The 15,241-nt window shown below is 38.8% G+C and overlaps 1 protein-coding gene across 11 annotated transcripts in view; it reads right to left on the bottom strand.

Annotated features, from left to right (window-relative positions):
• Nucleotides 1-11,437, bottom strand: part of bcas3 (BCAS3 microtubule associated cell migration factor) — a 1,025,650-nt gene extending 1,014,213 nt beyond the window's left edge. For 8 of the 11 annotated variants that reach the window (XM_077541215.1, XM_077541214.1, XM_077541217.1 and 5 more), the window contains exons 1-3: nucleotides 11,349-11,437; nucleotides 9,744-9,823; nucleotides 4,825-4,879 (exon numbers count right to left, since the gene is read on the bottom strand). In XM_077541215.1, coding sequence (XP_077397341.1) covers nucleotides 4,825-4,879; nucleotides 9,744-9,814 — 126 coding nt within the window. In that variant the 5' untranslated portion in view covers nucleotides 9,815-9,823; nucleotides 11,349-11,437. Of the gene's footprint in view, nucleotides 1-4,824; nucleotides 4,880-9,743; nucleotides 9,824-11,161; nucleotides 11,243-11,348 lie in introns of all 11 variants that reach the window. The other 3 variants (XM_077541211.1, XM_077541212.1, XM_077541221.1) reach the window with 3 other exon arrangements.
• Nucleotides 11,438-15,241: the final 3,804 nt, after the last annotated feature.

Here is a 15,241-nt window from a genome sequence, read left to right as displayed (position 1 = left end):
AAACTAATAAAAAAAACTAAAACAAACATTCAAAAACAATATTGTTACCGAAATAAAATAATAACGAAATGCTTTTTAAAAAACGAAAACTAACAAACTACATTTTATGTTTACAAAACTAACTATAAATATAGTAAACATGTCCTTCGTTTTAGTCTTTGGTAATTAATTTAATGCATGAGCCTTTGGGGATGATTTTAAATGTGATTTACTTTGATATAAACCAGAATAATGATGTTTGAAAGTATGTCACACAGAAGTGACGTCATCTAGCAGCAGCCAATAGAAAAGCACCTTCAGATGACATTGCTCCCATGCTGTTTTTTAAATAATGCGCACAAGTAATACACATTAAAAAAAAGAAAAACTATTACTAATTACTAAAAAAAACTAATGCTAATACTAAAACTAACAAACTAAACTAAAACTAAGCATTTTTTTTTAAATAACTAAACTAATAAAAACTAACAGAACCACCCTAAAAACTAACTAACTAAACTATAATAACCCTACTGCATATTAAAAATAAATTGGTTTATATACTGTAGCATTTTTCGAAATATACAAAAGCACAAATAAATTATTTGTACAATTTTTAGGACTAAACACAGTTTCTCTTCATAGCATTATGTGGCCCTTGCGTCCTTCTGATTTTCTGTATGTGGCCCTCAAATCAAAACGTTTGGACACCCCTGGTTTACATACAACCTAAAGTCATGGTTTGTTAAAGTAAAATAAAAAAAAAAATAAAAAAAAACAGCCCAACATAAATGTGACAGACAATTTAGCTCATACCTCCCCGAAAAGGCTTGGATAGAAACCTGTCTAATATTATCACTATATCAGTGACAGAAAGAAAAACAACTAAAACAATAATATCATTTATCATAACAGGCCAACATCCCCAAGTGTTAACTCTTTCATTACATTTGACCAGCACTTGAATGCTACTTCTTTGCTCACCATTCTGTCTGGGCTGGCGTGTTGTTGCGCTCGGGGTGACAATATATGGAGAGAAATTTGTGTCTTTATTTTCAATCAAACAAAAAAGGAATTTGCAATCAAAAAAAAAATTCAATCAAACAAAAAGGGGATTTGCAATCAAAAAAAAATTTCAATCAAACAAAAAGGGGATTTGCAACCTCAAATAAATTTTAATCAAACAAAAAAGGGTTTTCATATAAAATAAAAATTTGCAAACAAAAAAAAACATTTCAAACATGGATTTGTATTTTAATAAAATCTTTTGCAAACATTTTTTTCGTTTTGTTTGCGAATCTGTTTTTTGGTTGCGAATCTGTTTTTTGGTTGCGAATCTGTTTTTTGATTGAAACCTGTTTTTTGGTTGCGAATCTTTTTCTGTGTCCTCCGTTCAACCGATGATAGAAGCCTTGTCATTGGTCAGCTTGGAAGCCGCTGCGACAACTTTCATTGGTCAGATAGGAATGGGGGTGTGACAATGTTCGTCTGACTATTTCCTGGTTCATTTTGTCCAGTCGCCGCCAGCATCGAGGTAAATATACCCCCCCCCCCCACACTTCTAGTTTTCCGTTTTGTTTATCTGACATTTATCTAAAAGCAACCCTTGATCTATCGTTTATCCGGTGATTTGTTCTAATCATTACAATTAACGTAATCACTCACTCAGCATTGCTTAGCCATGTTAGCTAGCTAGGTAACTGATGGTCCGATACATGATACATACATACATACATTTGTTTCACATACAGGCAGGGCTGGGAATCGAATTTATTTACACTAGCTGCTTCCCCTAAATCTTGGATGTTTGAAGTAGAGATTAAATTCGTGATAATTCTGTGATTATTATTTATTGGTCCTGGTTGTTTACTGTACGAGTCAGGTTGAAAAAGAGGGGGAACTCATGCACCGTCAAAGCGGTGACATTGCTACTACTAGGATCCAGGCCACGTAAACGTTTGATTTTGGTTAGTCTAGTCATGAATCGTGATGTTTTGTTGGTACGAGAAACGGCCCAAATAAACGGCCTGCTGAGATAGCTGTTATTATGCTTATTCATGATTATTTTATTACATTACATCATTACATTAATAAAATGCTAATTATTAATCACTTATGAGAAGTTCTGGTCATTGAAATAAGTAGCCTCTGCTACATTTATTATGTCTTGGGTGTTTGAAATACAGAGGAAGTGACTGAGATTACGTAATATAAATACATTTAGTTCCTGTGATTGTTTCATTGTAGTTTTCCTGTTTCAATAATGTTCAAAACATGTGTCAAACATAACTTTGTCAGATTTTTTTTTTTACATGTTTGGTACTAATTCAAGCACACTTTTCTTTACTTTTTAGATGCAGAAGATGAAGTTGGTGGTTGGTCACCTCTCTTCATGAGGTGATGCTGTGGATAACTGAGCAGGGCCACAAGCACCTGCTTATGTCAGACAGAGAGCAATTTAAAATATCAATAAACTTTGACCACAATTGTGAGGTACAAATGCCAGGTCACACATTATGTTACCCCCTGCACAAACACCATTACATTTCCAACTGCTCATATGAGTGATTACCATTCCTTTAAATCACATCTACTGACTGCTATCACCTTTGATGCCAGATTTGACACAGTGTAATTGAAAGGGCAAAAAAAAAAAAAATCACATCCATTTCATTTTTTTTGAGTAATTACAGGCTGTTCCTACCAAAATGTTTGTTTTAAGTTTAACAGTTCATTTTCTGAGCTTTTTTGATTTCTTGTTGGCAGGCCAATCATTTCTTGAGAAAAATGTCTGTATAAAATCTATAAAATGCTGAATAATTGACTGGTTGTTAGTTCATATGCATGCTTTTTTTTATGAAATAAAAGTCAAACTGTTTTACACAGGAATTTATTTTCATTTTTTACATAAATTTAAATGACCCTTTGGGCCGCGAGACACTAGCACTAGAAGCAACATTGAGAGTCTGCAAATAAATGACGCGACCAAAACTCAAGGACTCCTTGTTTGGATTGATTTGCCGTAAAGCAACAAGTCTTTCCTCAGGTAAACGACAGTGGATGTCAGGTATAACGATCCCGTGTTCACCGTGATGGTCCAAGGGTAGTGTCTCTTCAGCTTGCTGGATCTATAATATCAAATACATTTATGAAAGCTACAGTAACTCCAAGAACTTTTACTCATATAAAGTTTTTTCCTCTGGTTATGTACGCTTTTACCAGCAATAAAACTGCCCTGGCCTGCTCCTCTTACAGTAAACATGCATCTCGCTATGTCTACATTTTCTACCCCTTGGTCTGCTCGCACTCTAAAAGAAAAAATCTAGTCAGTGTAATTGCAAAAGTACACCTACAACTCAGATTCCCCTTCTGTTTCAACCTGACTCGTACAGTAAACAACCAGGACCAATAAATAATAATCACAGAATTATCACGAATTTAATCTCTACTTCAAACATCCAAGATTTAGGGAAAGCAGCTAGTGTAAATAAATTCGATTCCCAGCCCTGCCTGTATGTGAAACAAATGCAAAGGTTTCTTTATGAGTATAAAAAAAAAAAAAAAAAACTTCATCCTAACAGCTATCCCAAATTAGCCGTATATTTGTGTTTTGACTGCCAACAACATAGCTTCATGACTGACTCATGTATCGGACCATCAGTTACCTAGCTAGCTAACATGGCTAAGCAATGCTGAGTGAGTGATTACGTTAATTGTAATGGTTAGAACAAATCACCGGATAAACGATAGATCAAGGGTTGCTTTTAGATAAATGTCAGATAAACAAAACGGAAAACTAGAAGTGGGGGGGGGGGGGGGGGGGTCATATTTACCTCGATGCTGGCGGCGACTGGACAAAATGAACCAGGAAATAGTCAGACGAACATTGTCACACCCCCATTCCTATCTGACCAATGAAAGTTGTCGCAGCGGCTTCCAAGCTGACCAATGACAAGGCTTCTATCATCGGTTGAATGGAGGACCCCGCCCACACAACACAGAAAAAGATTCGCAACCAAAAAACAGGTTTCAATCAAAAAACAGATTTGCAACCAAAAAACAGATTCGCAACCAAAAAACAGATTCGCAAACAAAACGAAAAAAATGTTTGCAAAAGATTTTATTAAAATACAAATCCATGTTTGAAATGTTTTTTTTTGTTTGCAAATTTTTATTTTATATGAAAACCCTTTTTTGTTTGATTAAAATTTATTTGAGGTTGCAAATCCCCTTTTTGTTTGATTGAAATTTTTTTTTGATTGCAAATCCCCTTTTTGTTTGATTGAAATTTTTTTTTGATTGCAAATTCCTTTTTTGTTTGATTTGAAAATAAAGACACAAATTTCTCTCCATAACAATAGAGAGGATGCTGTGTGTGACGTACTCGAAGCAGATTGGCTGCCGCGAGGCGAAAAGCGAAAAAAGTTTATAAAAGCGAATATGCGATTGTGCGGATTTTCGCTGCGGCGCACCGCGTCTCAGCGCGCGGAACGCGTCCTCCGCACTGCCCCAAGCACTTTCGCTCCGTTGCACGCGAACTCCATTGACTACAATGCAAATGTGCTGCCGAACGCCTTCCGCCGTTTTTGGTGGGAATGCAGCATAATGCTGATAACTAAAGAATGGAAAATTATATATACTTTTTTCTGATGAAAGAAGAGAGTCTAATCTTTCCTTTGTTATGTTCCATGTTTATATAGCAATAGTATCTTGCAAGATCAGTCAATATCTAGTAAAACGGATGGTACTGAAGGGTTTGCTCCAATGAAAATGGCTGGGATTCAATGAGTTAAGGTCACATATCCCAAAGTGCATTCAGAGTGAATTCAGGCCAGAAATATTTACCTGAGGGACAACATCTTGCAAGAAGGTCACCACACTTTCCATGTAAGACTGTTCCCTGTGACAACAAAACACCATTGTCATTGAAAATAAAGTATGGTTGATGGCTGAGAAATACCAAGCTTACTAAAGGGAAGAAATGGACTCTACGCATGCAGTACTTTCGCGTTTGGTATAAGTAGTGTTGTTCCGATACCGATACTGGTATCAGCAGAGGCCCCGATACTGCATTAAAACTAGTGTTGTTCCGATACCATTTTTAGCCCCAATACCGATTCCGATACCCAGCTTTGCTGTATCGGCCGATACCATACTGATACCTAAGTTTTTTTTCCCTCAACATGAAAAAGCTGTCCTGCCATTGGTTCAGAGCATTCAAGGGCCAATAGGATATCTTAGATTGGCATGCAGTGAACATGTCACATATCAGTGAATGTCGTGCACCAGCAAGACACAAGATGCTGCATCCAAAATCCTATATTAACGTTGGAATTAATGGTATCGGCATGTTACATGTGAGTACTCACCGATCCCGATACCACTGTTTTAATGCAGTATCGGCACCACTGCCCATACCAGTATCAGCATCGGAACAGCACTAATTAACCCTTAGGTATCCCTTAGGCATGGTATCGGCATCGGCTGATACTGCAAAGCTGGGTATCGGAATCGGTATCGGGAGCCAAAAAAAGGTATCAGAACTAGGGATATTGTGATATTAAAACTGCCACAATATCGTTGTCATGTTCACAACATTTAAAGGGAACACAGCTGTTAAAAAAAAAAAGTCCGGATGATTGCAATTTGTGCAGTTCTTGCACCCTCTGGTGGCTAATTTATTCGTGCAATTTAATTTTCATTAGGGATGTTTTGGCCTTCTCTGTTTAAAATCTGTGCCAATTGTCAGATAAAGGGGTTGTAATATGCCTGTGAACCGAGTCAATATGTGGAGGAACTCAATGTGTGCGTGAATTAACAAGTAAGCGCCTCAATATTGTTGTTAGAGATTGTAGGCGGTTTACATGCATTGCTGTTATGTACAAAAGCACAATATTGTGCTTTTTTTGGTATGAGCTCTTATTTTTTTATTTTTTTTATTTTTTTTACAATATTGTGACATTTTTTAAATATTGCCACCACCCCCAACACACACACACACACACACACACAATATCGTGATAATTATCGTATCGTGACCTTCATATCGTGATAATATCGTATTGTGATGTTTGGATATCGTTACATCCCTAATCGGAACAACACTAGGTATAAGGTGGCTTTCAGTAATCATGTTAACTTCTAGTCGGCATAAACTTCACCCCAAACGGCCAAAGTCCGTCGAGCTTGTATTTAATTGCACACTCTCTTATTCACGTGCACGCTGAACGCACTCGTTTGAACACAACTTTATTACTGAAGATTCAGCACAGAGTCCAGACTTCTCAACTCTCCCAATTTGTGTGGGACACTCCCAAATTTCAACCCAATCTCGTGCGTGGCTTCGGATCAGTCATTTCTGCCACTAATCTCCCTATTTTACATCTAAGTAAACAGTGGGGAATATTTGACATCGTATCTGGCAACCCTGAAGACCGGGCAAAGAGCGTCTCTTCGGGCTTGCTACTGGCCCCTGGTAGCCCGCTTTGAAGTCCAGCAGAGGTCGGCGGGCATGAATAAGATTCAAGATTCTACTGGGAAAACAGTTGGAGGCTGAGGGGAGGGGACTGATTCACGCAACGGTTTACCAGTTCATACATGGTAGAGAGGGATAGTGAATAGTGAGTGGATAGTGGGAATTTTCTGAGTTTTGTGTAGTATTAATTGCCGAACGTTACCGGCTGCCAAGCACATTTCCCACGGCGACGAACAACGAATTGTAATCGCAGATCAAATCAGTAAGAAAAGTTTTATATGGTCGTGAATAGGGATGTAACGATAAGCGCGATATCGTGATATTAAAACTGCCAAAATATTATCGTCGTCATGGTCACGATATTTAAATGCAATGCATATGTTTAAAAAAGTCGGGTTGATTTTCATTTGTGCAGTTCTAGCACCCTCTCGTGACTAGTTTTTTAGTGCAATTTAATTTTCATTAGGGATGTTTTGACCCTTCAATGTTTAAAATCTACACTAATTGTCAGATGAAGGGGAATGTAACATGCCTGTGAAGGAAGTTAATACGAATTCAATGTGTGTGTGTGCATTAACAACACAACAACAACAACATAATAATAATAATAATAATAATAATAATAACATTGATGTTATGTACAAAAGCACAATATTGTGCTTTATATTTTAGTACGAGTTCATTTTTTTTTACAATATTGTGGCCTTTTTTAAATATCGCCAACCTCCCCACAATATCGTGATAATTATCGTATCGTGAGTTTCAAATGATAATATCGTATCGTGACATTTGGATATCGTTGCATCCCTAGTCGTGAATGCTCTCAGCATAGTAACGTTCACATTCCTCTAGCATGCTGAAGCTACAATAGGCAATCATCAGTGAGGAAAATAAGGTGATGTTTAGCCTGAATGGGACGCCAGGAGAACACGCATGACGTCACACCCGCAGACAGAGGGCGAAAACCCGAATCCAGTCTGAAAACTATTGGCCAGAGGTTTGCAAGAGTGCACATTGTGAACAGCTAAGGTATGAATCTGCTAATTAAAATGTTTAAGTTACAAAAGGTCAAATAAAAAGGATATTGTAAAGACCTTTTTTGGGCAAAATGTTACATAGGGCAGCTTTAAAGTTTCACATATCTTTGTTTTCATTTCAAAGAAAAACAAAATGTGTAAAGCCTAATTTATGCCTCCACGTTTGCTCTCGCGTCGATGAGCGCCGTCGATCACATGATCTACGGCGCTCATGAATTTTAAGTGCCGCGTCGCTCGTGGCCGGCTGACGTGCACACGTCGCCAATTCTTGGACGCCGTAGATGGCGGGGCGTAGCTCGCTTCTGATTGGTCCGTTCGATGGCGTTTTTTCTTTTTTTTTTCTCTCTCTCTCTCTCTCCCCGCCCCCCGCCCAGATAGTTTCCGTGAAGGCAACTGGCGGCGCAAATAGACTTCCCTGCTCGGAGACCACGGCTGTGCATGTGGATATGTGCCTGGGACGAGAGGCGGAAAACAACAATAACAAAAAAAAAAAAAAAAACTGTGTTCGCTAAGTGCACGGCTGTTGTGTTTTGGCGAGTTTACGGCCGACACCGGTGCAAATTGGCAATAATTAATTGCCACGGTGATGAACTTACTCTCCCCCCGGCTTTGTTTCGTGTTTCTGAATTAAATTGAACTTCCTGAATCCGTCATAAAATGCAGAGGAATCGCCACTCTGTGGCGGCCCAGCCATAGCGACAGCGGGACTTGGTGTGAAACTCCAGCAGACACCGATGTGTATTGTGATGTGTATTGCGCACAAGTCGGAAGGCGAACGCACGAGCGGAGCAACGCCGTAACCCCCCCGTGCGAGCCCGTCGCAGAAGCATACTGAGGCCTTAAGATTCCCAGGGTCAGCAGCATCTCATATAAAGTTAAGTGAAAATGTAAATAGTTTCCTGGTTATCTATCGATTTACGGAACTGCTTATTCCTCACAAGGTTCACGGGGGTGCTGGAGCCTATCCCAGCTGGTCTCGGGTAGTTGGCGGGATACCCCCGGAACTGCTTGCCAGCCAATCCAAGGCACACACGGATGAACAACCATTCATACTCACAGTCACATCCATGGACAATTTAGAGGATTCAATTAACCTGCAGTGCATCTCTTTGGAATTTGGGAGGAAATTCCTGAAAAATGTTGAATATTGGTGCCAATAATCAGATCGGCCTATAATACAGACTGAATATACAGGAGTACCTCTATTTACAAAATTAATTGGTTCTGGAAGAAAATTCTTAAGTAGAAAATTTTACAAGTAGAGACGCATTTTCCATGTAAATGCTCTAATCCGTTCCAAGCCTCCCAAAATTCAGACATAAATGTTTTATAAAGCATGAAAATGCATCAAAACATGTAACAAATACATGTTCCAATTAGATTATTGCACAATAAATGAGAGTTGTGTGTAATGTAAATAATTGAGTAAAGAATAAAAATGATGGTCATTTACCTTTTTAACTTGCTGTCCTCATCGTTTTTTGCCCTCTTTGGTTCATGTTCTCTTTCTGAAGTGTTTTTTGCCTGGTGTTTTGTAAAGAACTGATCCAAGGATGTTTGTTTTTTGTTGTTTTTTTTTTTAAACAATCCTTCGAAAATGCCCAAGGCAAACATCATCTTAGTGAGCGATCGCCCGACTGGGGAACACTTTTTCTGGGTGATTCTTTTCAACAAATTCCGAAACGCCATGGAAACTTCATTGTATGGCCAGGCATCTTTTTCCAAAAAAAGGCCCGCCTCGTCGCAATTAAAAACTTACTGTGGCTTCATCAATCACCAATTGTGTGAATTTTTGCACAAATTCGTCGGCCGTTAGTTAATACATTTACGGAACACCTCATGGCCTGAGGGATGAATGACGAGGACGCTGTATAGACACCAATCTATTATCTGGGCTCATAGATACCTATGGTAGAGGTTTCTCTTAGCCAATGGGATGTCAGAAAGATGCATAGACACCGATCTAGTATCTACGCTCATAGATACCTATGGTAGAGGTTCCTCTTTTAGACAATGGGATGTCAGAAAGATGCTAGGTAATCGCCATAGTTGAAAGTATGTATTTTTACCTTTCGTATCTTGAAATTTCTTTCGTAACAAGAGGCAATATTTTCCCGTTGAGGCGTTTCATAACTTGAAAATTTCGTATGAAGAGACATTCGTAACTAGAGGTACCACTGTAGATGTAATATGTAGAGCACTATGGATACAAAAATGCCGGCACAAGTAAAAAAAAAAAAAAATGTCCTTACGTTGCAGCTTGTGCTCGCACTAACGCCCCTCCAGCACAGCGACTCAGTCGGCGAGGAGAGTCAGAAGCCATTGTATCTGCCTTTTGTAAGGGAAAAAAAAGAAAAGAAAAAAACATCTGTAAGCTTAACTGTTAAGGCCAGTATTCTAGTAAGATGCCATTAAATTGAGATGGTATTAAACGTTTGTTAGTACAGATCGCAGCTTCTTACTCAATAGTATTTGGGCCCTTCCACCAGGCCATACCACAGCAAGGCAATTTCCATCTCAAGGAAATAAAAATGTGAAATGCTAAATAAAATTAACATTGGACATGTCTATGTTGCGTATTTACTAAATACAATTTAAGATAAATGTAAACTTAAATTTAGATGTCCTGATCACATTTTTTGCACTCGTATCTGAGGCACCTGATTTTGAGGACCTGTCAATACTGAGTCAGCTGGCTCTGGGCAGTAGGCGGGGGACACCCTGGACCGGTTGCCAACCAATCGCAGCATTTGCATTCATGTTATTTTTTGATTACAGTTGAGCTCCGTAATTTAGGACTGCCCACAAATAGGGAAAATCTGCGTAGAATTTGATGGCACTTGGCAAATGGCACTTCATTTCATTTCGCTTTTCCACCTTTAAGGCCCTCAAAGCGCTTTACATCTTGACTACCCATTCATTGTTGACGCAGCATCAGGAGCAATTGGCGGTTCAGTACCTTGCTCAAGGATACTTCAACGTGGTTACAATGGCCTGGGATCGAATCCACAACCTCTGGGTTGGGAGATGACCACCATACCACTGAGCCACGCCGCCCCCAATTGATGGCAATTGTTTTTAAGTTATACTGTATACCATTATTTTACCGATCCAGGCCACTTGGTAATATATTTTCCTCCATGCGGCCCCTTGAGCTAAGCTGAGTTTGACACCCCTGCTGTATACCATTATTTTACCGATCCAGACCACTTGGTAATATATTTTCCTCCATGCGGCCTCTGAGCTAAGCTGAGTTTGACACCCCTGGTTTAAACAAAGTTAAACTTTTATTTATTTATTTTTTATTTTCTTGGAAAGGGGGGGCACAGCAATTTGTCAGGTGGCGTATAAAATTAGTTGTTAAATCCAGCATTGTCCTTTCCGCCACATAAAATGCTCAGTTTGCACACATTGCAAGTCGCCATTACACTGTCTACGCTTTCCACATTAAAATATTTCCAGCCTAACTGCAGACATGATCATTGTTACATGAAAATAGCTTCTCATTAGCTTCCCGAGACAACTACTACCCAACATTGCCCCACTGGCTGTGTTTACTTCTGCTGTGTTGCGATGTACAAAACTAAAAACACACCACGCTTGACATTTTCCTGAAATAACAAACACAGATTTCATAATTAGTTAGCGTTGCACACAATATCTAACTTACACCGTCAAATCGATACAAAACTCAGGTTGACAGGAATCTTCGAGTTCAAATCACAACTGCATTTCTGGAACGCTTGTCTATCTATACAACAAATTGTGTAAATATTTGAAATAATGTCTTTTGGTAAGGAACCTGGAAAAAAACAGCAATATTGTGTTGTATTGTCTGTTTTTATCAACGGTACTACCGTAGCCTGTAGATCGATGCGACAGTCTCCGAGGATGTTGGATTTTTGATTGCGAAGCTCACCACCAAAAAAAAATCCAAACAAAAACAGACGTGACATACGGAAGTGTGTTGTTCAGTTGGAGACCAATCAAATCAACCAACGACATTTTATACCAATCGGCTTACAGCAAAGGCGGGACAAAAAAAAAGATCGTTCGCCTATTGGAAACAAGATGACGCCCGAGAAGGCCGTGTCTGCAATATATATATATATATATACACAATAGATGTCATTATCAACGCTTAATTGTACGTTGACGAAACCGCCATATTGAAGGTGGCAAAACAGCCACTTTTATGTATTACTTACTGTCAAAGCCAGATTTCATGAGATTTAGAATGAACAATGACATTTGATTGTTGTTAGCCTTTATAAGAATATCCTCTTGAGTTGTCGCCTTATCCTTGTAGGGGTTTGTGTGTCTCAATGACACCTGGGGAAAATGTTTCTTGGGTTTGGCCACTGGTGGCGTTTCCCAGGGTAAACAGATCCGAGAGGGGGGACATGCAAACACCACCCAGGAAGGCCGGAGCCTGGACTCGAACTCGAGTCCTCAGTACTGGGAGGCGGACGTGCTAACCAGTCATTCACCGTGCCGCCACTCAAGTGATTTAATATAGGCCTATTTATAAATTATATGAAATACAATATGAACCATTTCCAAAAAAAATCCTGAAGAAAGTATTAAGCCGTTAACTGCCCCTCTCGAGTAAATGGTTTAGCACATTTTGAGTCAATATATTTTAAAGAGTAGTGTCTAACTTCATTCAAACTTGTTTAGCCAGCTCTACCACTTGGTAATGGGATGCAAAGCCAAAGAAATCCATCAGGTGGCACTGTGGCACAAAATGGTTCAAAGCCGTATGCCGAGAGAGTCTGAAAACACTGACGCCATGTTGTTACCGTCGGCCACAGGGCGGGGCATGCGCTCGTGTGTAGACTCTAGAGCACAAGTATGACTATAGTTTTGCATGCAAAATAACTTTATTTCATAAACTACACTGTAAAAAAAATTAGTGTCAATTTACAGTAAACGACTGGCAGCAAAAAGCGCCGGCAGCATGCTGTTATTTTACAGTGTACTACTGTGATCTAAAACAAAACTGATCTAAACTGTTGATTACCGTAAAAAAAACACAGTACTGTTTAGAAAATTAAATGACAGTATTATTCAGATATATTCAGATGTCTTCGTTTGCATTTTATTTATTTATTTGTTTATTTATTTATTTATTTATTTTTACACGCTAACAAAATTACCGTTAATTTACAGTAAATTACTGTCAGCTAGAATCACCAGTGTCAAACTGTAACTCTACAGTGGATTTACCATAAAAATAATACAGTACTGTGCTGTACAAAAGTAGAAATGACAGTATTATACTGTAACCCAGGGGTCTCTGACCTTTTTTTCCAACCTCACGCTACTTTTTGAAAAGCACAACAGTGAGCAACTCATGTTTCACAACATTTATTTTACATTGCCTTTAGTTCAAACACAACAACAAATAATGCTGAATATGAACGATCATTCCTGATTGGCTGCTTCCTCGAGCCAGGATGTGACTTGCCAGGGCGGGTACTGCACATGGAGTGGTCGCTGGGAAGGTGGAGAAAATGGTACACTTGTGCAAAGGCGTGGACATAAGATAGGGCAGGGCATGACACGACGAATCACATACTCACAGACGACGCGATACCTCGACACACTCACGAATGTCGAGCCGGTTTTCTGACTTTCCAACTGTCGAAGAGCAACGTCGAATGAGTAGTGAGCTAAAAATGGCCGGTCGAATTTAGGATGAATGTATGAGGCACATTTTATCAACAAGCTTTTTTGGCATGGAAAATATGTCACACACAATACTTACTCAAGGCTATTATTTGGAATAAAAGGAGAAAATCATGAATTGAATTGATAATATTTTCTTGAAGGACTTATGTAATTGTATTGGCCAACTCAGTTACTTTTATTTTATTTTTATTTTTTTTAACACATTTCCTATACAATTTAAAGAATCATCCTTTGTGGAATAATAGAATGAACAGCTATAAAAAACAAAAAGAGCAACCAGTAAATAGTAATATTGTTTCTAGAAATTGTACTGACATTTTAAGTAACAAATGTACCAATAAATAGCACGTCCGCCTCCCATTACTGAGGACGCAGGTTCGAGTCCGGGCTTCGGCCTTCCTGGGTGGAGTTTGCATGTTCTCCCCGTGCCTGCGTGGGTCTTTTCCGGGTACTTCGGTCTCCTCCCACATTCCAAAGACAATGCTTGGCAGGTTAATTGAACACTGAATTGTCCCTAGTAGGTGTGCTTGTGCGCATGGATGGTTGTTCGTCTCTGTGTGCCCTGCGATTGGCTGGCAACCAGTTCAGGGTGTACCCCACCTACTGCCCGCAGCCAGCTGGGATAGGCTCCAGCACCCCCGTGACCCTTGTGAGGAGTAAGCGGTCAAGTAAATGGATGCACTTTACAGAATCTCTATACAAAGTTTGGAAGAAAACACTGCTTGGGATTATTTTTTGAACGCTCAATTTAGGAATATTAATTGGAGTTAAGTGTGGCTTGTTTCTTTTAAATTCTTCATTACAAATAAAATTCTAAATACTGATGACAAGTGTTCTTTTGTAAAGCAGTACCGGAAAGTGTGACATATTTATTTTTTGATTGCCTCATTAGTGCTGTGTTTTGGAATGGAAATTGAAAACTATTTAACGTGAAAATCAATATACAGGATGGACGGATAGACAGATAGACTGATAGTAGGGCTGGGAATCTTTGACTGTCTCACGATTCGATTCAATTACGATTTTTGGGTCTATGATTTGATTCAGAATTGATTTTCGATTCTCGATTCAAACGATTTTCAAATGATTTGCTTGACAAATGATTTCTGCTTCAATTTACAGATATGCACAACATTGTCATGATCTACTCCAGTCTGCTTTGCAAGACAAAATGACAAATAGAGACATTAAAGTGTCTTCTTTTTTTTTTCTTTTTTTTAAACATTTATTCATTTTGTATTTTAAGTGTATTTTTTCCACAAAAACAGCATGTGGGCTACAACTGCCTTTTCCCCTTCTTCTTCATTTCTAATTTAAATAAAATCGAATTTTGGATATTAAATATTTATTCGATTCAATTAATAAATGAGAATGTCGATTCTTTTATGAATCGATTTTTTTGGCACACCCCTAATAGATAGATAGATAGATGACAGTGGCTGTGTTCAAATGTGCACCTTACTTAGTGCCCTATCGAGGGGTCACGCCATTTTGTAGGGGTGTCCGAATGTCCAGGAAGTGAAAATGTAGGGCACTTAAAATTATCCACAATGCACACTGAAAAGTAGTAAACATTGATGCTCCCTCAACTGGGTTGATATATATGGAGGACCAAAAGTGCCAACATTAAATAAATAAATACACCATTAAATAATTAAATAAGTGTCATTAATTAATTAAATGTGTCATTAATTAATTAAATTTCCTATGATTTATTTATTTATTTATTTATTTCTCTACTTAATTATTTCATGGTCACTGTTGCGGTGTTTCATGAATTTATTTTATCTGTCAAGCTCGCCCGTCAAAGTTAGTGGCGGGTCCTAACACCTGATTGGTCAATCTGCTCACCAAGTCAAGGCAAATCCATTTCAGTATAGTCAATTGATGCGGAGTGAGTAGCCAGTAAACACAATTGATAGGCTGGGTGGCGCTTTTCACCTAAATAGGTGCGTTTCCATTAGACATTAGATTTACGCTTTCTGGTGTTCCGCCTCTCCCCCGGTGCTTCCTCCTCTGCTTCCCCCCTCCCGCCGCTGTGTTCCTTTCGCACGGC

The sequence above is a fragment of the Festucalex cinctus genome, chromosome 13 (assembly GCF_051991245.1).
Source record: "Festucalex cinctus isolate MCC-2025b chromosome 13, RoL_Fcin_1.0, whole genome shotgun sequence".
NCBI lineage: Eukaryota > Metazoa > Chordata > Actinopteri > Syngnathiformes > Syngnathidae > Festucalex > Festucalex cinctus.
The sequence above is the reverse complement of the archived record's forward strand: the minus strand, read 5'-3'. Positions and strand labels throughout refer to the sequence as shown.